Source organism: Miniopterus schreibersii (assembly GCF_964146895.1).
Source record: "Miniopterus schreibersii genome assembly, chromosome: 10".
NCBI lineage: Eukaryota > Metazoa > Chordata > Mammalia > Chiroptera > Miniopteridae > Miniopterus > Miniopterus schreibersii.
This window is the reverse complement of record NC_138110.1, coordinates 15,298,361-15,323,646: the sequence shown is the minus strand read 5'-3', so window position 1 is coordinate 15,323,646 and position 25,286 is coordinate 15,298,361. Positions and strand designations below refer to the sequence as shown.

The following is a 25,286-nucleotide window of genomic DNA, read 5'->3' as shown; positions in this document are numbered from 1 at the left end:
ACTACACGGCACAGCATACTTAGAAGTTGCTAAGAGTAGATCTCAAGCACGCTCACCACACACGCACACAAGAGACACAAGAGTCAACTATGTTAACTATGTGAGGTTATGGGCATCTTGATTATCTTGATCTTGGTAATCACTCTACAATTAGTATGTATGTCAAATCATCAGGTTGTACACTTAATTATATTTGTCAATTATTCCTCACTAAAGTTAAAAAAAGGAATAGACAACTCTTTTGAGGAGTTTTGCTATAAAGAGAGACAGAAAGCTAGGGTCATAGCTGAAGGAGAAAGTGGGAGACAAAAGAAGAATTTTTTTTTTTAAGATGGAAGAAATAAAACTATGTTTGTAGACTGTTGGGAGGGGAGTAAGAGAGAGCAACAATTTCATGATGCAGGAGAGGAGTGCGGAACCAATGCCCTTGAGTAGACAGGAGCAGACGGTCTAGTGCACAAGTACAAGGGGACAGATCTTGTCTGCATCGCTCACCACTGGATCACCAGAGCATGGAGCACTGCTTGGGCACACAGTATGCTATCATTAAATATTTAGTGGGTGACTGCACAGTATCCAGGTGAGATCAAAGATGCTTTGTGGGAATACTAGAAAGTTATTACCTGGTTCAGGCATGAGGTGGGTAGGACCTTGCTTAAATGGTACAAAAAGAAAGAAGCAAATTGAGAAAAATATATCATTTTCAAGGGAAAAATATTAATACTAACATTGATATAATTGATTATGGATATGTGTTGCCAAAACATTCTCATGCCAGCGAACTTAAGAAAAACTGAATTTTTATAAAGGAATTCACAGGACCTGGAAATGAATCTAGAAAGTCACTCAGTGTCCAAGAAGGTGACTCCCAAAGTCACTCCAGTAGTTCCTCCATTTCTGCCAGTCAACGCTCTCCACTTTCTGCCTCTGTGTTCCAAGGGAACTGAGAGCCTGTCTCTGTGATCACCACATGGGCAAACAGCAATGGATGGGTGGGCCCACTCCTGGTCTAGTCAGTGCCCAGAGCACAGCATACCACAGCTTCCCCACCAGAGGCCATGGGCTGGGCAGTGCCAGCCAGGTGGGGAAATCATGATGCAAGCCTGGGTGAAGGAGAAAGAATATTCAAAGCAAATTTACAGGACAGAAAATATGAGGCTATTAGAAGCAGTAACATGGTTGGAAAACATTCAGAAGAACTATTTTGTAGGAGGAAGGGAGATGATAGGCTCAGTTTTGAACAGGTTCGGTTTGAGGAGATGGTGGCACATCCAAGAGATGGAATTAAAGGACCAAGACTGTACACACAGATACGAGATTCAGTCAAATAGATGTGATCATTCATCCAGCTATTGAGCACGTGTCTGTCGCAGGTCCTAGAGCTATCCTAGGCCCTCGAGCTGCAGCAGTGATCAAAGTAAAGGATGGCCTACAGTCTAATGTCCAAGTCCTTCCAAATAAACGGCCCTTTGCACAAACCTCCCCACTATTCCCTGTATGTTGTGTAACCATACAGAGAAAAGAGCAAGGCTGAAGTCATGTAAGTTGGGAAGACAAGACAAAGACAGAGAAGAAGAAAGACAGACAGGGAGGGCACCATTACAGAGCAGGGAACCAAGAGAGTGTCATTCCGTGGAAACCAAAAGAGAAGCGAGTTCAAAGAAGGAATTAATGTTCAGGTGGTCCAGTAAGTAGTCTAGAAAAAGCCACTGAATTTGACATGAGGGTGGCCGTCGGTCTGCTTCTAGCAATGGTTTTGATCCTCACTGTGTATCAGAATCACCTGAGGAGCTTTAAGACATATAGATGCCTGAGAATATTTGGATTATATCTCTCAGAGAAAGAGGGAAATAGAGAAAGGTCAATAAATCTTAAAAAGTTAATTATCTGTACAGAATTTTTTTAAAAAACATGGAAATGCCTGATGCAATTGGCCTGGGATGGGGCCTGAGCAGTGGCATTATTTTTCAGTTGCCCAGGTGACTTAGACATGCAGGTAGAGTTGAGAAACATTGCTTTAAATAAAGTGATTTTAGCAAGAGAAGCTAGATTGCAGAGAATAAAAAAGAGGGGTCTTTTTTTTTTTTAAGTAGATGGACTAGCAGTCTTAACAACAGACATAGCTGTTTAGCCTCAGTCCCCTGCCCTGCTGCATGATTTAACCTCCTTATGTCTTATCTGTGAAATCGGGATAGAAATACTTGCTGTGCCCAACTCTCAGTTTCCTTGGGAGGTCAAGACAGGTTAACAGATGTGAGAGTACTTTGAAAAAAAATTGAAGTGCTATAAAAATGTAAGATTTATATGGTTGTCAGGATCTTTTCCCCAAAGATGGCCCTAAAGATAGTGATTATCAACTGTAAAGTCCTACATGGAACCAGCATCCCTTTCCACATTGGGCTTACAAAGAGAGAGCCCTTTGATAAGTGCTCACGGCCCCTATCTGAAGGCCTAACGCTGTTTGCAGCTCTCGCTTTTTCACAGCCAGCCTTACACAGGATCTGTAATAGATGCCGTTTCCATAGTCTTGCAAAGCTTACCTAAAATTGTTATTATACAGCCATCCGACATAAAAATAAAGTGTTGAAGGATGCTCCTATATTAAAAAGTAAGTTTAATGTTATAAGGTCCCTACTGACATGTCAATCCTAATTGTTACAGAGAATGGAGAAAGCAGAGGAGAGTAAGAGACGCCTGTGAGTGCCGGTGATACTGCAGGATCACAAAAGTCTAATTCCCTGGCAGATGAGGGAAATTGTCCAAGATCTGAGCCAAAGCCAGCAGTAGAATTTGGTGACGATCTTGGGGAATATTCAGGTGCCTGGATAAGCCTATCTATATATAATATATCATGCCAGGCTCCAAGAAAAGCAGCGATACTTTCAATCTTCCACATTCTGACTGCCCTTGAGGTAGCGCCTGCCTCCCCCCCCCCGCCCCGTGAGCAGTGGTACCTGTTTGTGGTGACTAAGTTCCAATAGGGAGACTTTCTTTAATCATAGATGATCATAGATGCGACGAGTAGTATTACAACGTGCTCTCTACTCACTTTTGTTTGATGCTTTCCTTCAGCAAAAATACAAGAAATACAATTCTTTGTCAAGGAAATAGCACACATAATGGTTGAGTTTCTCTTTTCTAAAAAGCAGCTTGAACTCAGAACAAGAATAAAAAGATGGTAAAATTCTACACAGGAATGAAGCCAGGTGTCAGATAACTGGTGTTAGCATCAGAGATACCGCGGGGAGGATCAGTTACCCTCCTCTCGCCTCTGCGCCTGTCTGGTTCCTTCTACTCCAGTTGCTATCAGAGAGAAAGTGCTAATTACATTCCCGATCTGCCTGTAACTCCTAAGATACTCTCCGCCCAACCTTTTCCACCTATGGAAAGGCTTGCTTCAAAACTGCCCTCCTCAAAACAGAAGCTCAGACACCCCGAAAGGGGTACAAAAGTCAAGGTGGGCACCACATCCGTGGCTTTTGAAATGAGACATCCACTTCCAAGAAGCATCTTTCATGCCTCCATATACAGACCCTAAGCTTCTGGCATGGGAGGCACCAAGATTTGGAGAGAAGAGAAATAATTGTGCAGTGATATGGTCCTATATTAAATTTTTTAAATGTTGTGAACTTGTCCAAGCTACTTACCTTCCCTGAGTCTTTTTTCCCATATCTATAGAAACAAATGAAAATACTATTATATAGCATTGCTGTGAACACGACTTGATATAGAACATGGAGGTCCATGATCTAAGGCAGGTGTCGCTCAATCTCTCTCCATGCACATTGAGACTGAGTCCTTCAATACAGGGAAGTCCAGGGAATGCGTATCCCTGTGAATTCCCTGTGAACAGAACACAAGAAATTTCAGGTAGGGGTCTGTGCTTATAATTGGGAGAGGCGGTCAAGAGCCAGGGAAGGGGATCCTTGTCAGTCCACCCTTCAACAGTTCCTACCATTCCCTCTGAGGAAGCAGGACTCGTCAATAAATCAGCAAGCGGTAGTGCAGACCTTAAAATTACATGGAAATTTTACCATTTTCTCTTGTAACATACAAAAAGTGGAGGGAGCGGTCTGCTCTCAAAGATATGCTGTTGACAATTAAAGTTTCAGAAGCACAAGGGACAAAGAACTGCCCAAAATCTCAAGATGAAGGCTAAAGTTAGATTTCTTTTTAAAACACCGCCCCTGACGGTACCTCGGTAATGTTACTGCACCTGCTCTAACTGTGGGTAATTTCCTATACCCACAGTCAGTGCAATAAAGGGGCACAATAGACATAGCAATAGCTTCAAACTTAACTATAAGATTATTTTTCAAGTAGCTTCTCCAACTATAATACCTTAGCTTCTAGAAGAAGTAATTGCTGCAAACATCTGAAAAGTCGAAATTCTATGCAAGAACCCAGGAGATTAACACAATTCAACATAATAGCTCCTTCCAAACCATTTCCTAGGGACTGGGCCACAAAAAAAGCCTTAAGACAGCTTTCCAAATATGTTTTATTTATTCAATGAAGAAAATGCTATTCGAAGCTCTTGTATTCCTTTCACACAGAAATGCTTCACTGAGCTTTAAGGAAAGCATTTGTCTGGAGGTGCAAAATGAGTAATCCCTCAGCTTCCAAAAAACGTAATTGTCACAAACATCTGAAATGTTAAAATATTATGCAAATGTCTTTTGTAAAGATACAGACAAAAACCTTGAAATAAACATCACTTCAAACTGGTCTCAGAATTCACATTTTAAAAATTAATACATACGCATATGCTTGTGGATGCATAGAGTATCTCTGAACAGCAACAGTGGCTGTCTCTACAGAGATAAAAATGGAAGGGAGTTTTACTGCTCAGAGTGCATCCCTCCCTCCATGCTCTATATTTTGTATTATGTGCACGTGTTAATATTAATCTATACCTAAACAATTAATTTAATTAAACATGGTCTCTTCAATAGGCAAGCCAACTCATGAATCCCAGTCAAGGTGGACAACCTTTCTCTCCAATCAGTATTGGAGACCAACCTTCTCCCAAGCCTGGACTTAAGGTACAATGTAAAACAGAAAAGTTCCCTGCCTTCTTTCCACACTGACCATCAGCTGTGCTGGCATTAAATGATACAGTGAAGGTAAGATGCTGTCTCCCGGCTGTCCCCACAGGGTGGCTAGCCCTCTGTCCCCAGGCTCCAGCCTTACCCAGCATTCTTCCAGCCCCAGAGAAGTCCACTGCTTTTCAGATGTGTCTCTCTGATATTTTCCTTGTTGTCCCCACCTCTCCACCCTTATGATTAAATAGCTTTTTTAAAGAGCCTACTATGCACTCTCTTCTTCAGTAACCCCATAATGACAAAGGGAGACTATTTAAGCTCCTCTTCCTCTGGACCCTGGAATGCCAATGGAACACACTGAAGTCACTAGCTGTGTGACCTTGGCAAGTTACCTAACCTCTCTGAGCCTCAGCTTTTCATCCTTGAAATGGTGGCAGTCCTTATATCCTCAGAGGGATACAAGAGACATTGAATGAGCTCAGTTATGTAAAATGCCTAGTGTAATACCAACACACAGCGGGTATGCAATAAATGTGAGGTGACATCATCATCATCAGTAGTATTAAGTGGTTCTCACTGCCAAAGGACAATGCTTTCAGCCTTCCCAGGCACACACACATTTCCAGTTCTCTGTCTTAGGACCTCCTTGCAAGCAGTATGCAAAAGTGGAAATAGGGAACTTTAGAGTCAAAGAGGCTTTATCTTGAGCGAATCCTTAACATCAGTTTCTCCAACTACAAAGTGAGGATAAGTATGCCTCCCTCGCCAGACCGGGGCAAAGATTACCAATAATGTATAAAAAGCACCTGGCCCATAAGAGCTCTCTATATCTTGGCCATTTTCACTGTACTCCAAGGGGGCTTATCTAGTCGCTGGCCTTTCCCTCTTCAGCCTCCACATCTTTTCTCAGCCTGCTTGTCCCCTCCTGCCCTGCCCCATTACCATCTCCATCTCTGGAAACTTCCATGCATCTTTTTAGTTCCAGATCCATCTGAGAGCTTTTGTGAAGCTTTCTTTGACCACAATGGCTTTTCCAACCTCTGAACTCATAAAGTATTTATCTCCTGTAAGGAAACAGGAGGTAGAAACCCAGAGGATTCCAAGATCTTTCCTCTGTGGCCATTGTTAGGTCTACCAGCAACTAAGAAGTCAGGCAAATAATATGCAGAAAGAACTCCAATCACATGGCCAAAGATCAGGTTCCCAGTGGACTCCCTCGAGCTCACTGCACTATGATCTGTGTTGTCTAGGAGGGGTCACTTGCCCTTCCAAAAGTCAACCCCCTAATGCCTTATTCAGGAGTGTCTCATAACAGAAAATGGTCAACTGGTTCAGACAGATTAAGGCACACTGGGGCTTCTAGCATGTGGACAGGCAGGTGAGCCAATGGACACATCAGCTGACGTTCACAAGAACAGCTGCTGTTTCCATCTCCCGGTAGGCCTGACTCCAGCTGCTCCTACATCCATTCAGTGCAAATCAGACTGAGCCACTTCTCTCTATTAATGCTGGATGGCCCAAGCAGAGCTGCTAGGATACAGCCATCTCCTTAGCATGTCTTCCAGGACTCTTCACAATCCGACCCCAACTCCCTTTTCAGGATCTTCTTTTGTGGCAGTCACCTCATGCCTCTTGCTGTGCCCCAAGCCCACGATAATCTTCCCTGCCTCCTAGACCCCCTCTACTTGGAATGTCCCTTTTCAACTTCTTTACCTAGTGAATCCCTAGTCCTTTAAAACCCAGCTCAGATGCCCTCGCTGGCAGAGCTCATTCCCCAGTTCTTTCGCCAGGCTTCTTTTGCTGAGCTCCTCACATAGGACTGCCAGCTGCTACTCCTCACTCCCCCAAAAGATGGTACGCATTATAGGTCACGGGTGATTTTACAGCCCCTATATCTATCCAGCATGGTGCCTGATAAGCAATACATTTTATTTAATAAACTGATGAAAGAAAACAGAAATAAATGAATGAATCAGGCTGCTTCTAACAAAAGACACTGTCATTCCCAGAATTCCCCATCCATGTGGGGAAGTAACTCTTGGTTGTTAAGGGACTACACATGTCAACACAGCCATGTTTGCAAAAGTGGGCACTCATGGGTGTGGGAAAGTACTGTGTGCAAAATAACAATGTTTCCCTAGAAAACATTACGACAGAGGGGTATTTCATTTTTGTATTTTGTGTTTTCACCCTTCTACACTCTTGTACTGGTCTGACTTGGTAATTTTTAAAAATATATCCTAATTAGTTTTTAATGTAGTAAGTTGCTATAATCCTAAGCGTGAAAAGTCCTGTGTCCAGCAGCCACAGTTGCTCTTCGAAGTACCATCCCCTGGACTTTTCCCTCTGGTAATTACTGAGCAATCTATTTTCACCTCTAGGCCTGTTCATTTTCTGGCTAATTTTGTTCCTTTACATCGTATGATTTTCAATGACCCACATGCAATATGGGAATCAGCCTAGTAGGACTTTCCTTAGAAGGTTCACAGAGAGGTGCTAAGCATAAATAACAGATCAATTTTTAAACCCAGATAGAATGAGTCCATATCATAGGACCCAGGAAACCCTATAATGTTGCTTTATAAAGAGAACCAAAGAGCTTCCTGATCTTTGTCATTTTCTATAGGAAAATGCCTCACCACGTACATCCTTTCCTTTGCCTTTTGTTGTGGGACATGTACACTAAAAACTACGCTAAAATACACTAAAACGGACAAGGTTTATAATGCCTTCAGCTTCTTGGCTTCTCAGGACTAGGTCAGGTGGCCCATCCCCAAGGCCTGGCCACAGGGATGAGTCAGAAAAGTGGGGAATGCAGAGTTAGATCAGGGAGAACTGCTCCATGCCTGGTGAACTCAGAGCCACACCCTGTTGGCCACCTGCCCTGTGCTGGGACTGTTGGGCTGTGGACAAAGGAGAGGAAGCCAGAACTACCTATCTTTTGGAGAGGAGCAAAGTATATAGTAAGCATAGGAGGCAGAGGAGAGATTCTGGAAAATCCCAAGGAGGTTTTAAGTACTCCAAGGTAGGCTGGGGCAGCCCTTGGTCAGTCCTTCTTTGCTGGGGATCAGGGGAAGGTGCTACCCCGTGGGGCCTAGGGCAGTGGCTCCACAGGGAGGAGAGAAGCTTTCAGATGCCTGCCTTCCTAAAACTACTCTCCCTGCATCTCAGAAGCACCCAGCTGGTGTGTATCCTTCAGGACAGCAAATCCAGTTATTTGTCTATTCTGTGATATATTTATAAAGTAACGAATGGACCGTTCAACTAAGTTTGGGCCTCTGTCTACCCACAGCCACCTCCTCGCGTGCACCCCTCAGCTGGAGGCTGTGGACGGGGCTGCAGCCTTCCAGCCTCGATTCCCCTGCCTCTGCCAATTCCCCTACTCTTCTCCTTCCCCCGCCCCTCCCCCCGGTTATTTGGGAGATTAGAGTTCATTAATTAAATCCTGTGCTTAGATCGAACTGTAACATTATTCCAATCACATTTATCTTGCAGGCGGCGGAGGAGATGGCAGCCTCGCTGGAAACGCGCGGGGGAGCCTGAGCCCGCAGCCGGAGACGCACAGCGCTGCGCACTCCATCTCGGCGCCGCAACGCAGACCCTCCATCTTCCCGCTCAGCCTCGGGCCCGCCTGCCCCGGCCTTGGGGGTCCCACTTCTCTCCGGGGCCCCGGCCCGCCCGCACACCTCCCCGCTGCCCCCGTGGCTCCGCGGCTCCGTGGCCCGGTCCCCTCCCCCGCCACACGCGCTGACGCGCGCGAACACACACGCACTCAAACACCCTGACGCGCCAGCGAGCTGCTGGCTGCTCAATGGACCGATTTCCCCGCGGTTCCTGATCCCAGCCCAGCCCGGGATGAGAAACTGCAAAATGGCCCGGGTCGCCAGCGTGCTGGGGCTGGTCATGCTCAGTGTTGCCCTGCTGATCTTATCGCTCATCAGCTACGTGTCCCTGAAAAAGGAGAACATCTTCACCACTTCCAAGTACGCCAGCCCGGGGGCGCCCCGAATGTACATGCTCCACGCGGGATTCCGGTGAGTGAGGGCCTCCGAGCTCCCTCGGGCATCTGGTTTATGGGGTGTGGGGGAGGGCGATGAGGGGGGGTTTGGGGTTCTCCTAGATACTTTGGGCAATAAACTGTGTGGTCTTTCCATTCCTCTCTCCGGTTCTCCCTCCCTCCTCCCTTATTTTATTTATTTAAACCCAAAGCCCCTAAACTCCGTTGTACTAATCGATGTGATTGCATTTCTCCTATGCTTCCTCGACTCCCCCTCCACATTTCCAAAATGAGGGCAGGGTTTAAGGAGAATGATGGTGGAGAGAGCAGCAGTGTGAGCGCTTGGGAAGGGGAGGTGAACCGGGAGATGGATGTGTGGGAGGTGAGCGCCTTTCCTGGGCCCTGTCCAAGGGCTCCAGGCTGGGCTCTGGGCGATCCAGAGGCAATTTAATGGCGCAGGCGCCTCACTCCCCGTGCAGTCTCCTCCACTCCCCTCCCTCACATCAAATGTTGTGCGGGTCTATTCTTACCAAGCCCCTGGGGCATTCTACCTCGATCCTTTCACCCAGGCCGCCAGCCCCCCACACCCCCCGTTTTCCGGGATTTCTGCAATTCCCCCGCGCTCCTAAGGGCCTCCCCCCCTCGTCCCAAGTCTAAGCCACAGCCTGGAGCAAGGCTGGACTGGGCAGGGGGCAGGCTCCAGGCGCAGCTTGGCGCAGCTTATGGGGAACCCCTGCCCCTACCTTTGACCCCCCTACGAGCTCTCACAGCAGGGCCTCCCGAAGGGCGGCTGGCAAATTCAAGCTGCGATGCTGTGGTCCCAGCTGGGCCAGAGGTGCAAACCCTAAAGCAGCCCCACTTGGGTAGAAGAGCAGGGCGGGCCGGTAGCCTCTGGGGTCCCCAGTCAGAAGACAGGGGAAGAATTCAGACCTAAGCTCCGGGAAGGAAGAGGTTAAGGCAGAAGCCACCCCTAGCCTTCCCCTAGGTCTCCGGTTTCTCGCCCTTTCTGAAAAAATCAATTCGCCGGGGCACCCGCTCGCCGGGCGCGGCCGCTGTCCGCGGTGCTGACTCCTGGTCCTCACCACGCGCCCGGCTCGAGCGGCGCGCCGGCTGCAGCCCGGCTCTCCTCTCCGCGAGACGGCCATTTTATGGTCTCCCGCACCCTGAGGGATGGACAATGGAGACGGGGTTCCCTGGCTGTTTTTCTTCCTCCCGGGTGTGTGTGGCGGGGGAGGGGGGGCAGAGGGTGAGCCAAATGAGAGGGGGCTCGGGGTGGGACGGAGCCTGAGCGTGCGCCAGCGGCCCCGCCCCGCGCGGACGTTAATGGCCAGCTTGGCTTCCCCCCAGCTGAGGCCAGCATGTTTGTGTGCCCACGCTCCTCTCCAGGTCACAGTTTGCGCTGAAGTTTCTAAATCCGTCATTTGTGCCCATTACGAATTCTCTGACCCACGAACTCCAAGAGAAACCTAAGTGGACATTTAATCGGACAGCGTTTTTACATCAAAGGTAGGGTAGGGGGGGAAGGTCCAAAAGTGTTTTTGAATTCTGGAGCTCAAAAAAGAAAACAGAACAAAATAATCCAAAACAACAAAATTCTGTCCCCAGCCCTGAGATATATCTGCATTGTCTTCTTGGCCTGACCATACAAAGGCTGGCTGGTAACCCTTTTTTATGTATGCAGTGCGCTCTCATAAAATAAAATAGTCAGGAAGACCAATTTGAATGGAAGAAAAAATATATTTCCAATATCCTCCCTAACTTGGTCTTAGTTGAGCACCATAATTTATAGTTAACATGCATGGCTAATACTGCCAAAGCCATCTATTTTTTTAAAAAAGTTAATTGTAAAAAGACTGCCCAATGCATTTTCATTCCCCTACTGAAAAAAAATTTTTTTAATAAAATAGTATTGTCTCATTGAAACACAGAGAAAATACTATGATCCATCCCTGTCAAATTACTATGAAAATCTTGGCCCCAATATATGCAGGTACTTAAGTATGGTTTTGTTTTGGTTTTGCCTGTTTGTTTTCATTAAACCTTGACAGCTTTTAATAGATTGTAAAAGCTACCCAACATCATTCTTATTAGTTGTCAGTAGCAGCCTTCTTTATACATGAAGGAGTTGATGAGGGGTGGGATGGGAGTTAGCAGTTGAGGTTTTGGTTTTGGGTTTTAGGTTGTTTTTGTTTTTGAGGTGGGGAGGAAGGATTAGATTTATTGAAATTTATTTATTCTCCTCAGTGATTCTGGTCTACTTTTAGCACCCCAGGTAAGTCATTACTCCTCCCTTCTTGGTGGGGTTATGCTGCTAAATGGAATGTAGGCCATCTAGTGTATTCATTAGGGGTGTGAATACTTATTTTAAATACATATGTTACCAGTCTATTTAGGAGATTGTGTTTTGGTCATAGCATTTCTAGTTATTGCCCTCTCTCTTTTTTATTTTAATGACAGAATTAAAACAAATTTAGTAGATATCCATGCTGTCATGAAAATGTTACTTAAAAAGTTGACATACTTTTTTTACATAATCATGTGATCATGATTAAAACTTTTAAACCACTGTTTAATTAGAAATTAGTCTATGACAATAATTGATTAATTCTAAAACCCAGGAAGTGCCTTTTTAACTATTAGGTTTTTAATCCAATATTAATTTTATAGAAAACCTGGAAAACTTTAATGGGTACAACACGTCATACCTTTTCCCAAAATATATTTCTTATTCAATAAAAATATTCTTCCCATACTAGGCCATGTGACCCAAATAACCAGCCAGAAAAATATTTCTTTCTCAAAACTCCCTCCTTTCAATCCATGTATTAGGTAATCTTTAATTTTCCCAGAATCATTTTAAACTTACTTTTACCTTTGGAACAGCTTGTAAAGAACAGTATTGGTAACTTTGGAAGTTTTATATTAAAACTTTCAGTTTTGTATTAATGCTGCTCTATACTTTGACAAATGAAGTAATTTTTTAAAATTCTAGGTAAAGCAATGATGTGCAAAGCATTTAGTTTTAATCCTGCTATTTTTTATTGCAAAATGTACAGAAAATTCAATGTGATTTCTTAGAATTGGAGAATCTAATAGCAAAGTAACATGTTACTAGTCTCTTTTAAATAATTTAAATAGCTGAGACTTTAAGAGATGCTTAATTTTACTTAAAGCTCAACATGAAAGCAACCTGAAATTAGTACTAAGTATCACCCTTGCCTTGTTTATTTGAATTCTCAGTATACACTTTTTCAGTATTTACAATAGCCTCTTTTTCTGAGGATTAGGTATCTCCAACTAAATTGTGTTTCTATATAATCAAGTAGAAAAATATTCCTGTTTCATTATTCAAAGGACCTTAATGAGATTATCATCTCATTTCTATTAAATATTCAACTACACCCACTGCCATTATCATTTTCATATTTTAATAATAGATAGTACCATACTGACTCATATCTATTTGGCTCTTATTTGGACACCAGTGATATCTGATATTTCTTGAACACTGCAGTCCAATAGCAAACAAGTAGTCCCCAGTAACAGACTCTAAGTCACCAATATTTGTGCATTAATGTGAGCTTTTTGAGGCCTTTGTAAATTGTCTCCCTGTATTTTCTGACACAGTTTGGCCTGTGCCTTTTCCTTAATCAAATACGCTCTTCATGTAGAGCAGAAAACCAAAGAATGGCAGCTACAGCTGTAAGTTATAACAGTTACAAGACTTGAAGTATTAAACACACAACTTGACTGAGAGAGTAACACATCTGTAGGTTCTGAAACAGTCTCCCCACAACAACCACAGTTATTATGAATGTATAATCTTTCTTGGATTCAATGTGCCTATGATTATTGTCTGAATGAAATGGCAGCATAAGACATAAGATGGAAAATCAATTTTGAATGGGATGCATTTAATGAATTTCTTTTTATTTTAGGCAAGAAATTCTTCAGCATGTCGATGTAATAAAAAATTTTTCTTTGACCAAGAATAGTGTTCGGATCGGACAACTGATGCACTATGATTATTCCAACCATAAATATGTTTTCTCTATTAGCAATAACTTCCGATCACTGCTTCCAGAAGTGTCACCCATTGTGAATAAGCATTATAATATCTGTGCTGTGGTTGGAAATAGTGGGATCCTGACAGGGAGCCGGTGTGGACAAGAAATAGATAAGTCAGATTTTGTTTTTCGTTGCAATTTCGCCCCTACGGAGGCTTTCCAAAGAGATGTTGGAAGGAAAACCAACCTTACCACCTTCAACCCCAGCATCCTGGAAAAATATTACAACAATCTTTTGACCATTCAGGACCGTAACAACTTTTTCCTCAGTTTAAAAAAGCTCGATGGGGCCATTCTTTGGATCCCTGCATTTTTCTTCCACACTTCAGCAACTGTTACCAGGACATTAGTTGACTTCTTTGTTGAACACAGAGGTCAGTTAAAGGTCCAATTGGCTTGGCCTGGGAATATAATGCAACATGTCAACAGGTGTGTATATTTTATTGCCTTTAACTCATACCCCACCAGATGGCAAATCAATATTGTAATCTCTTGGGAGTGGGAGCTATCTAGTTAGTTGTTGTGGTTAGCTTAGTATTTTAGCGCAAACTCCTATGTTTTGTAATGAATGGATGAACCATTCTAGGTAAGAAGTTCAATCTCCTACCCCTAGTTGGTCATCAAGTGTCAAATGGGGGAATTGGTGGTTCACCAGCCTCATCTCTCTATTCTCTGTCCTCTACCTTAGTGGAAACCCCCACGAGCAGTCATGAAAATCATTAAAGATTAAGAATTTTCTTTAAATGGATAGCTTATGTCCCAATAAAGCCAACTGCTAAATTAAACAAATCAAGCATTTTTTTAAAGATGGAATTGCCTTAAAATGTTCTCTATTTGATAATTAGGTTCTTTTATAGATGTCCAAAATTAGACAAACACCTAGAAAAATCATAAATTGCATAATCTGTCTTTGTAATTTTGGATTTCAGTGCCAGAATATGTGAATAGTATTTTATGAGCTCATTGTTATCCCTTGTAATTTGATGGACAGATTGACCAGAAATGCAATATTTTCATCTAGTCTGATGAGTCTTAACTCTGGCTGTACATTAGAATCACTTGGATAACTTTTTAAAATACTGTTGCCTGGGCTCTATTTTAAGAGATTCTATTGTAATTTGTCTGGTGGAGGAGGAGGGTAGGAGATGGCACTTGCTATATCTTTATAACTCCCCAGATGATTCTAATATGCAGTCAGAATTGGAAACCACTAATCCAGGGGCATTTTATAGAGCAAGATTAGTTGTAGGATTTTTTTTTCTTTAAATCATCTGAAGAAATTGCCTCAACTCTAATTTCCCCATATGCAAGGAGCCCAAATGTCCTAACTTACTGTCCAGATATTACAAGTTACAGTGGGTTCTGGGAGGCCTGGTGAAAACAGGGAATTCCAAAGATTTTTATCTCATAGTAGATTTTTCCCATCTGGTAGTCCTCTAAAGTCTTCCAAATTTAAGATCTGTTTAGTTGACCTCTCATAGAAGGAAGAATCGTTGTCTGACAAACTGGTATGTATCTAACAGGTAGGGTGACATCATCATTTAGTCCAAATGGAAACGTTTCTTTGAGGGAGAGAGGATGTTAGTAATCATTACGAGGAAGACAACAGACAAAAACTGGGACTGTCCCAGTTTCCCAGGTTCTATGGTTGCCTTTTTAAGAGGTAATGCCTCCCAACTCCTAAGTTTAAAGATGGACTAAGGTACAAAGAACAGGAGTTATTTACCCAGCGTCACTGTCCACAAAAGGGCAGACCCAGAATGAGAAGCTGGCCTCTCCTGTGATCTTCTGACCTCATCATTTTGCTCCCCTCTTGCTCTATTTAAATTCAGCTGTATTGTCACCAGTCATTCTAACTCCTAAGTTAGAATATTAAAACCAAGACTGAATGTTTACATTTCAACTGGAATGGGAAAGGATTTTCTTAAAAGCCTTCAAGTAGTGAAGGAACTGTATGTGCTCAGAAACTTCAAGAAATTGGCCTTTGTGGCCTACCCTGCCCCCAACCTTTCAGAAGGTCCAAAGTGTTAGCCATAGTGTCCCACAGCCACGCAGGCTTGAACCAAGCACCTGGGTTCAATAAAAACTTGAAGGAAATACAGTCCATAGAAAACTGATTCATGAACAGTTTAATTCTGCCCACACAGCCAATGAGAACACACAAACACACACACACACACACACACACACACACACACACAAGCAGTCTCAAATATTTGGCAGTGTTGGAAAGTAGGCTTCAAAATACTATCTAAGTATGGAAGGAACAACAACCATAATTTAGCTTTTTTTAATTCAGAAAGTGTATAAATACTTTTCTTAGGTCCTGACATGGTAAAGAAGGACTTGGGAAGCCCTAGTTAGAAAACAAAGGAGCAGAGAATATGATTTTTTATAAGAGGGTATTAAAAAATAAGGCCCTACAATCTTGCCAAGCCCAAGAAGAAAGGTTTAATCTCTAGGTTTGGGTAAGGAAGTGACACAGGTCCCTTTAGAGTAAACAACCCCCTCCCCACTCCCAAGGCCCCTTTGTGTAGGAGAAGCACAGTCATTCTCATTGGTGGGCCTCTGTGGTGTCACCAATGTGTCAGAGCCACCACTCTCTAGGGCAACCCAGAGGCAGGGCTGGCTTCAAACATATGCCACCTGTGTCTCACACAGAAGCCTGTTCTTAGAAGGGCATGGCTCCTGGTTTAATAATCTGCTACAACCCACATTTTCATTTTTCACTTGGTCTCTCAAAATATATAGCTGGTCCTGCCCAGAGGTGTCTTATGGTCTAAAAGATAGATTCAAAGCAAGTACTATCAGAGTAGCTTGAACAAACTGACCTCCCAGACAAGTCAAATGACCTCTCTGATTGAAACCTTCAACACTGGCCTCTGAATCCACCTATACTTATTGTTCCACAGGTACTGGAAAAACAAACATTTGTCACCCAAACGGCTGAGCACAGGTATTCTCATGTACACCCTTGCATCAGCAATATGTGAAGAGATCCACTTGTATGGATTTTGGCCTTTTGGATTTGACCCCAACACAAGGGAAGATCTTCCATACCATTACTATGACAAAAAAGGAACCAAATTTACCACCAAGTGGCAGGAGTCCCACCAGCTGCCTGCTGAGTTTCAGCTGCTGTACCGAATGCACGGGGAAGGGCTCACCAAGCTGACTCTGTCACACTGTGCCTAAGAACTCCGAACAGAAAGTGCCAAATGGTGGCTTTAAAAGTGCCCCAAATCCAACTGAGTAGTCATCAGAATAGAACCCTAGAGAATTTCTTATAAGGACTGTCTGCCATTTAAAAGGAAAGATGTCTTCTCCCTCTTTTGTACTGCTCTTTTAGGGTCTTGGCAGGATATATGCATTGAAACCACATGATTAAAACTTGATTGATAAAGGGAATGTTGCATTTGGAACCATGCTGCTAATGAAATGGTTTGAAGTATTTTCATGTTTGTATTTTAATAATAAACTGCCTCCTGTTTTTTATGAGGACTAGACCTAGAGTATCTGCAGCTTTGCTCAGATATAGTCTTCATAATGGGAGGCCTCTAGTCTACTTGGGCAGAATTTCATTTTTCTTGTATGGGATTGGGCTCTTCAAAATGGAAACGTAAAAAATTGGTTTGCATATCTCATTTCTCCCTCTCTATCCCCCCCTTCCCCTCTCTCCCTCTATCTCTTTGTCTCCCCCTACAACCACGCCCTCCTTCCCCCACCGCCATGGAGTTTAATAATTTGCTAGGAATCATAGTGAATTAGCTTTGCTTGTATGTGTTGCATCTGTATTTTTTTGTGTTCAAGGCTCTGGGCAACTTTGACGTTTCATGACAAACAGAGCAAATCATGATGGATCTTCTTATGATTACTTTGATAAGAAATGCCTTTAGGAAGTTCTCACTAGTCCAGACAGTTATTCTACAGCAGACTGGTCCCTGTGTGTGAGTGGCATATAATGCAGTGTGTCTTCCACTATCACAAAGAAAGCCTATGTCTTGGGTGGAATGGCCACTTGACATGAGTGCCATTATGGCAAATCATTCTGTGGCCACATCTGCAAGGGCATTCCAGCCTGGGTTTAGTGCCTCCCCAACCCCCAGCTCAAGCACTGGGCTGGGAATTCTCTCAGAATATAGATGCAGTGAATCAGCTTAAGAGCCTGGGTCATAAAGAGAAAGAAGAAGAACGCTTAGAAGTTGTTATGGATCCCATATAGCCTAAAGTGTTGTAAACATGTTGCCCGTTCAGAGCCTTTGAGAAGCAGCAGGATTCGAGCAGAATAGAAGCTTCAAGGTTGGCCAGGCCAGGCCCTCATGTGACTAGTGCTCAGTGAGGTCACCTTCACTATCATTGTGTCCACCAGCACTGCTCCAGAAACATTTGCTCTCTTCAAGACAATTGTAGACACTGGATATTCCCCTTTTCCACTGAGATCAGATCTATACATCTACAAATTAAGCATTTCAAAAGGAAAAGCCATTGTGTAGTGGCAAGATGGGATACTAAATAACTCTTGGAATTTGAGATGTGTAGACCTGCCATGAAGGAATAAGTGAGCCATTCTCTTTTTCATTATTTCAGCCTTAGAAGTAGAAACCACATCACTTCCCTCCCTGGCTTTTCACTGAGCAGCACTTTGTTCTTCCAATTCAGCCCCAAGTCTGGCCAAGTTGATGTTAAATTTTAATAAGAATTTCTTCTTTCCAAATGCCAGTCAAGCATATTTGTAATTCATTTGGGTGGAGTAGCTTTTCCAGAAATCTCATCCAGATTTCTTGCAATGTTACAAATACTGTTGAAAATAATTGCTGTAATTCAGTAACCAGCTCACTACCCCTCTTTGGGAAAGTATAATCATACCTAAAATTAAACCAAATACAGTAAGGAAAGACACAGTCCTTATGCTCATGTTCTGCCTGGTTCTGAAGGGGAGCTTTCTTATTCTAATTTTTTTAAAAGCTAATCAGAGAAGCCTACATAGATCCAGATATTAACTAATGAAAGAAAAACCATATAGGCTCAAACACGTTACCAACTGTGACACATTTTACAACATTAGTGAATAGCAATCATCCAAATAGATGAGAAGAAATTGGAATAGGTATTTCCAAATGGAAAACACTAAAATAGCTTGATATTTGGAATAATTAGAAGGGAAAATGTTTTTTAAATTTTTAATTCAATGGCATAATTTGATGCCTAGCAAAACCACACCACACTTGTTCCTGTCACTTTAAAGAGGACAGTACTACAGTTCTCCTGCTGAGTGGGTTCTGTCAGGATCACTGAGAGATTGATAACTGACAAAATGTTTAGTTGGCTCTTCCTAAGCACTTAATTCATTTGGTAACAGCTAAGTGATATTAATGCCAATACTACACAGGCCAGATTTTTACTCTAGAGTTTTAATCCCAATGTGTCCATTAGATTTCACTAAATATAAATACATAGACACTTTGAACCAGACAGGTTAAAAAAAGCTAAGAATCAAATCCTTACAACCAGTTAAGTGGTCTATGGTAGACCATTTAAATTAGATCTCATCATAAAGCCAAGTGTTTGCTGGGGTTTTTTTAATCTCATTTCACTCTTCGCTCCACCTTAATCTACAGTGAGAAGACTTTTCCATCTCCCAACATCATTTCATCTATCATTTTCACAAGAACTCAAAATGTTGAGGAAACCAGCTTGTCTCCCAGAACTAGATGGGCTTAAAGATCAGGCTTATCCCATTTCCAGGCAGGACTTCCTGATCCAAAAAGACCACCCTTCCCTTTTCTTTAAAAATCTCTGTAGAAAATGTAAAGCCCTCCCACAGCGGTTAACCACAATTCTCATAATTTATAAATTATTTGTATACAGCCTAACTCCCTCCTATTGCAAAAATTAGATGTGATATGTGGGTAAAGCATTTATCCCAGTTTTCAGCATGTAGTAAGCACTCAATATATGGCAGTTTTATGCCCTTCACCTACAGTTCCAGCATGGAGAAAAACACCCTTTAGTTGATCATACAAAATCTCTTTATCTTTAAAGACTATTTCAAAGATTAAACCTATATAACCACTGTCACGACCAAAACAGTTGGTGGATCCCACGAGTCCTGATATGAAAAGCAGTGGTGCAAGTAACCAGAACTTCCAGGCCTGTATGGTCAAGCACAGTGAACTGGAACACAGGACCTGTAGCTGAATCAGTTGGGTCCCCACTCCTGATTGAGCTACAGATACAAGCCCCTGGCCTTTTCATTATCCTTCTTTTACTGGTTCTAGGTTAAGCGCATCCTTTTGTCAGAACCTTTCTTCTTTGCAGATATTCACAGCAGAGTCCACCCTCAACTACTGGAATAAATTTCACCTAAAGCCCCTAAGACTGTCTACACATGGCACCAATACAAATAACCAAATCAGTTGGAGAAAGAAAAAAACCCCACAAACATTTAGCAACCTGCTTAATGCTAGTTATTCTGTTTTCACCAGATGTTCTGAATGTCACGTGCAGACATGTAGTTCCAAGGGAGACAGAATTAAAATGGGATACCAAGAATGCCTCCCACATCCAGAAAATCTTTCCCATATCTGATAATTAAACATCTATGGTTCTTCTGCTTTTGCTTCTGTGTCTTAAATATCCTTGACCTTTGTAAAAGTACTGTGTTTAGTAGTGTCATGTGCCTAGCAGTGCTGTGACCACTGTGCCATCTGTCTGTGACTTTGATGTCAGGCACCTGACCGTGGGGCTACCATCCAAAATGTGCAAAGGGAGAGGCTGCCTCAGCCTCCTTGTGCCCAAGCAGCCAGTTTTCCATGAATGTGAATGACAGGACTAACCTATTTGGTGGGGAAGCCAAGGAATGGAAGAGCATTTCTTCTGACTTTGGGCAAGGTACTAATTATTAGACACTCTTACACAGCAATGAGATATTGACCTGAGGCCAAAGGAAGCAGGGAAAGAATGGTAGAACCCTAGGACACTGAACATGGAAGAGCCTTTGAGCATCTCTAGTCCTAATTCTTGACATTACAAATAAGAAATGGAGAAACAGAGAAGCTAAGTGATTTTGCCACAATTGCATATAGGTGATCAGTGGAGAAATTCTAACTCCTTATCTAATACCCTTATCAGTATCAAATGAAGATGGGCTCTAAGCAAATGTGATTTTGGTCTGGGGTTCACAAGGCACAGAAAATAAGTTACAAAAGTGGCAAAGTAGGGAAAAAAGATCCCCCCAAATTATTTACTTCTTAATGCAAAACAATAAAGGGGATGCCTGCCTAGGTATACAATGTCTGCTGATAATAACATACATTCTCCCCTGAAATGAGAGAAAAACCCCTTGGTAAATTATGATTCTGGTAAATCACAATTCAGTTACTGACAGTTCACCGTTGATAGCCGGAATCTCCTTCAATAATCTATTCATCTTATAAAACCTTGTTTTAGTGATATGTATGCATAGTTTAAAAGTTGAATACTGAGAATAGTTATGTACTTCTCCACATGTATAATTTTCAGCTGGGACCCCTTGAAGTAAGAAATACTTTATGTCAATGCCTTCCATATTGTAAGCAATTTCAACAGCAGACTTTGTATTATTGCATTTAGTTCAATATGCTAAGATGTGCAAATAATAATGAATAATTTGGGCTGGGTCTTCATGTGCAAAATGACAGACTGAGCAGTTTTCTGTATAGTTCTAGATCTCTAAATCCTTTTTCCCCTGATTGTGTGAATGTGCCAGGCAAAAGTATGTCTGGCCTCTACTTCTCCCTGAACGTGCAGAACTGTTTTTTTTTGTTTTTTTATTTCAAAGAGAGTTGGGGCTATGAGTGTGTGACTGGGAAAACTCAGATGAGCATCATAAGTACGGGGGACTTAGAGCCCCTGGGCCACCTGACTGACCTGTCTGGGATCTGTGGCCCAATTAATCAAGGCCACAGGTGAACTGACACCAAGGACCAAAATGACTAAATATGCCTCTTTCACACTCTGCTTTGCTACAGCAAATTTTAGAATGTCATTATTGTATTATGCAGTATTTCTTAAAATGTCTTTTTATTGTAATGAATTATTGAAGATACATGTGTTTGAATAGATGTTTTTATCCTTAATGATGCTCATTCTCTTGATTACAGTGGAATCAGTAAAGAGCCTGTCATAGAATAACCGTCTCCAATTTAAGATCACAAAAGGTTGTAGGGTTAGGACCTGGATTATGCTGCTGATCCACCACCAAACAAAGCTGGGTGACATGAGAAGCTCTTTAACATACAATTCTTGGCCCCATCCCACCCACACCTTTGACTCAATGTCCTGGGATAAATCCAGCTTACAAATCCCAGGTGATTCTGATGTAGCTAGCATTTTGGAACCAACGATATATAGCAAAGTCATATATACCATTATCACCAGAGTAGCTGAATGCTTATCACTCCTTAAGCGATTAATAGCAGATCTGCTCCTTGAAGTTATCAGGATACATGGCAACACAGACACAGTCTTAGTGACTCAGTCATTCAACTGTTTTGGCTGAAGTCACCAGTCACCAATTTGTAAGCAAAGAGTAACTGGTTAGTCAGAATGAATGCAAGCCTGAAGATAGAGTGGAGAGACATAGCTTTAATATATTTTACCCCTAGGCCAGCTTTTTTATATTTCAAACTGAGAGGCAGATCTCAGGTAACTTATCTTTACAAATAGATAGAGAAACAGGGAAGTTAAATTAATCATCCAGAGTCTACTTGGATGTCATTCCCAGAGCTTAAAATATTCCTAAAGGGGGCTGATTTCCCAACCTCCAGGTAATACCCATACAAATGTCCTCAGGTTAAAATGAAACCAATCAAAAAAAAGAAATTCAAGGAGCTAAAATTCTAAGACCAACTATGTATATGAGAGGTTATCAATTGGTACTGGCTGCCTTGTGCCAACCTTTACTAAGGTGCCTAATGAAATTTTGGCCTGGCTCCTCTCTATAGCTGTGCACATGCAGAGCCTTTAATCATCAGCGATAGTAAAGGGCTCCTTTAACTTCCCTTCTGTGAGATTCAGAAACAATTTTAGCTCTTTGATGTGCTGCTAAATGTTCAACAATTGGCTCTGAAGAATGATGAAGCCCTGATTTGTAGCACTTGCCGATTTCTGTGGTGTAAATACTCTCACCATAGCCAATTTCAAGCTACTAAGTTGATGTCAACCAGCTGAAATGTTTTTAAGAGCCCATCAATTTCTGAATCAGTGAGTACCAAGTAGGAGAGACTATCAGTGGCTTTGGAGGAATTCCTAAGTACCCCCTCCCCTCAAGGAGGCATTTCTACTTTGGTTAGTTCTACTAATTATTAGCATATTATTGGGTCGCAGAGGCTACAGACCCTAGGTGTTCAAAATATTTTCTAGCAGCCATGTGACTCTTAGGAACCTCTCAACATACTCCTCAGTACCTTAGGAGATTATTAGTCATGGCTTGTCTAATTTCTAAGGATGACCTTCCAGGTAAACATTTTTATTTGACTGCCATTTGAAACAATGTTTGGATAATCTTTTTTCATATCCTGTAGCCTATCGCCTATTTCCCCACTTCACTAATTTTCCCTGAGCACTCGCTTCTCATCCTTCTGACAGCACACAAAATTCACAGGCATCAAGAAGAAATTAGTGCCCACAAAGGAACAGGGAAAGAATAAGACATCCAATGAGCTTACCTGGCCCCACTACACCTAGAGAGGCTCCGTAGTTCAAATGTCTCTACCAGAGGATACCCACCTAAGTACACCTCATTCCCAGGCTTTGAGTATGCACTCAGCTGGGCTTTATTTGCCCTCAGAAAAGTTCCATATGTTCAAGAAACACCACTGGGCAAACTGCAGAAGAAGGTGTCATGTGACGCCTTGCCCTCAGCTAAGCTAGTGTAAGGCATGGGTCCCTGAAAATAAAAACTACCAATGAACACTTGGCCACTGCAGTTCCCTGGGTGTTGAACAGTACACTTTCCTTTTTCCTCCTCACTAGCTGTAAGTGAAGATCCTACTTACTGAGTGTTTAGAAATCAGATACCCTGGTGAGTGACCAAACAAGTTTTGTTTGCAAACTAAAGGTTTTTCTGATAAAAGCCACTCTTAGATGGGTTTAATTAAATCCTTTGGAAGGCAATGCTGGAAAAAATGTACTTAATCCCTCACAATAAGTGGCTATCGTTTTTATTCTGTGTGCAGTAAATCAAAATTAGATCATAAAGGACCAATTCTACTTCCCTTGCTGTAGTAAAATATCCTATAGGTTCAGTAAGGCATTGCTAGACTGTAAAGGTTTGAAATTCACTTTGGACATTTTCTATACTATGTTTACAAGGCCAGGGTACACCTCTGTCTGCTGTTCTCCTTAAGTCATCTAAATGAGCTTGATTCTCTACACTAAATAAGCTACATTTTGTTTTAAATGAGTCAGGTACATGTTCAGATGTTGTTCTGTATTCACAACAAATTGCATGTAGCCTGGGGAAAAAAGTACACCTTCATTCTCTGGCTCTTTTCTGGACACCAATGAGATAAGTCCATGAACATAAGCAGAAGGGACCTGCCAGCAGGCCCCGTTTTATTATAAACAGATTCACAGTAAAACCAGCCTTGGGGGATCAGCCACTCTCACAGCATTGTTAGCTAGGGAAGTGGGGAAGGAAAATTGGTAGATAATGGGAAGAGAAGTTTAGTCAATGTACGTAGGTGGAATAAAGTCATTGATGTACTTGCAAAAAGGAAGGGGAGGTTTCCCTCTGAAATCTGGAATCTAGACCATTTTGCAAGACTTAAAATAATTGGTTTTCATGTCAGAAATGCTCTTTAGCCACATTTTAAGATCCAGATCTGAGCCCTTACTATTCAGAGAAGCAGCCTGACAGCCAAGAGCCCTGGGAGTGGTTTATTGATGGGTTTAGATCCAATCCTCAAGCATGAGCAATTAGCACTGAAATTCTCCCAGGACACGGAACGAAAATATTGAAACATCACACTGCAGCATCACTTACTCACGTAGGACACAGCAGAACTTCACAGGTCTAGACATTATCTCAGGTCTAGATTCCAGATCAACATCCTCAACATGGAGATGTGAAAACTGAGATTCCAAAAGTAGGAAGTGACTTACTTCCCAGCTAGTTAAATGGAACTGGAGTATGGACGTCCCAAACACTGATTCTGCTCCACCACATCATGCTGCCCCCACTCTTTAAAAAGGAAGTTGACAATCCATTGTGAAAGCAAAAATCAGAAGTCAAGACAAGAGAATGTTTGTGATGTCTTCTCTCTCTTAACCTACTTGGTTTCACCATTTCATGTTAGCATCATTTTAAATAATGCTATTTAATGCAGAAATAAGAACAAAGCTCTCTATAATGATGAAGCCAAAAGGTCCAAAGGCTCGGGAGAACAATGAATGTAAGTTATTAAAGAAATGAGCAAGAAGCATGTGTCAGGGAAAAATAAATGCTTCTTATATTGTTATAACCATTAAGCCCTGCCCCCCACACACTTGACGCATTTGTTTTGGAAAATGCTATTTTATGCTGAGTGACTGGCATTGAAGACTTCATTCCCTCCCACCCCCTTCAGAAGCTTTCTTGCTCTTTAGAAGAAGCCTCAGCCCTTAGGAATCAGGCTCACGTCTCTTGTGAAAGGCAGTCTCATCTGCCCTTAAAAACAAGCTGCCAGACTGACAGAGCCATGAAGACCTGAAAGAACTGTTGGACTGAGGAACATGTAAATATCTTCTGTCTTCCTGGTGATCAAGGACGGTCATCTTTCTTTTGCAGAGGTAATCGTGTGTGCATTGTGACTATAGTTTGTGAAGAAATGCAATGATTTGCTTCGACAGCTCCCCACGTGTACCTGTACGTGTGAATGTGCCTGCCTCGTTGCCTCATGTGCCAAACACAGTACTGAATGCATTGTTTTTAAATAAACTGGTTTATCGTGCATTGGAGAACACTGCTGGTTGTTTCTGTCCCATTAGGAAGACCCCACATGCACACACTAACACACTTCATCCAGTGGAAAGATGAAGTGCATCCATTCTCCTTTTCCTCATCCTTGGTGTTTTAAAAAATTCTCCTTGGAGATTTGTGGGACTCCAGAAAGGTCGGACTTGGCTGCCAACAGACATGAACTAACAGCAAAAACT

At 42.4% G+C, this 25,286-nt stretch overlaps 1 protein-coding gene across 1 annotated transcript; it reads left to right on the top strand.

Moving 5' to 3' along the window:
• The first annotated feature begins 8,540 nt into the window (after window positions 1-8,540).
• On the top strand, window positions 8,541-25,082 carry ST8SIA3 (ST8 alpha-N-acetyl-neuraminide alpha-2,8-sialyltransferase 3). The gene is made up of 4 exons (XM_081150200.1): window positions 8,541-9,079; window positions 10,429-10,548; window positions 12,981-13,538; window positions 16,022-25,082. The coding sequence occupies exons 1-4, from the start codon at window positions 8,901-8,903 to the stop codon at window positions 16,302-16,304; spliced, it is 1,140 nt and encodes a 379-aa protein (XP_081006326.1). The 5' UTR covers window positions 8,541-8,900; the 3' UTR covers window positions 16,305-25,082.
• The last annotated feature ends 204 nt before the right edge of the window (window positions 25,083-25,286 follow it).

Coding starts and splice junctions, on each gene's coding strand:
- ST8SIA3 (XM_081150200.1), top strand. CDS start 8,901: ATGAGAAACTGCAAAATGGCCCGGGTCGCCAGCGTGCTGGGGCTGGTC. Junction 9,080..10,428: donor ATGCTCCACGCGGGATTCCG/GTGAGTGAGGGC, acceptor GCTCCTCTCCAG/GTCACAGTTTGCGCTGAAGT. Junction 13,539..16,021: donor ATAATGCAACATGTCAACAG/GTGTGTATATTT, acceptor ATTGTTCCACAG/GTACTGGAAAAACAAACATT.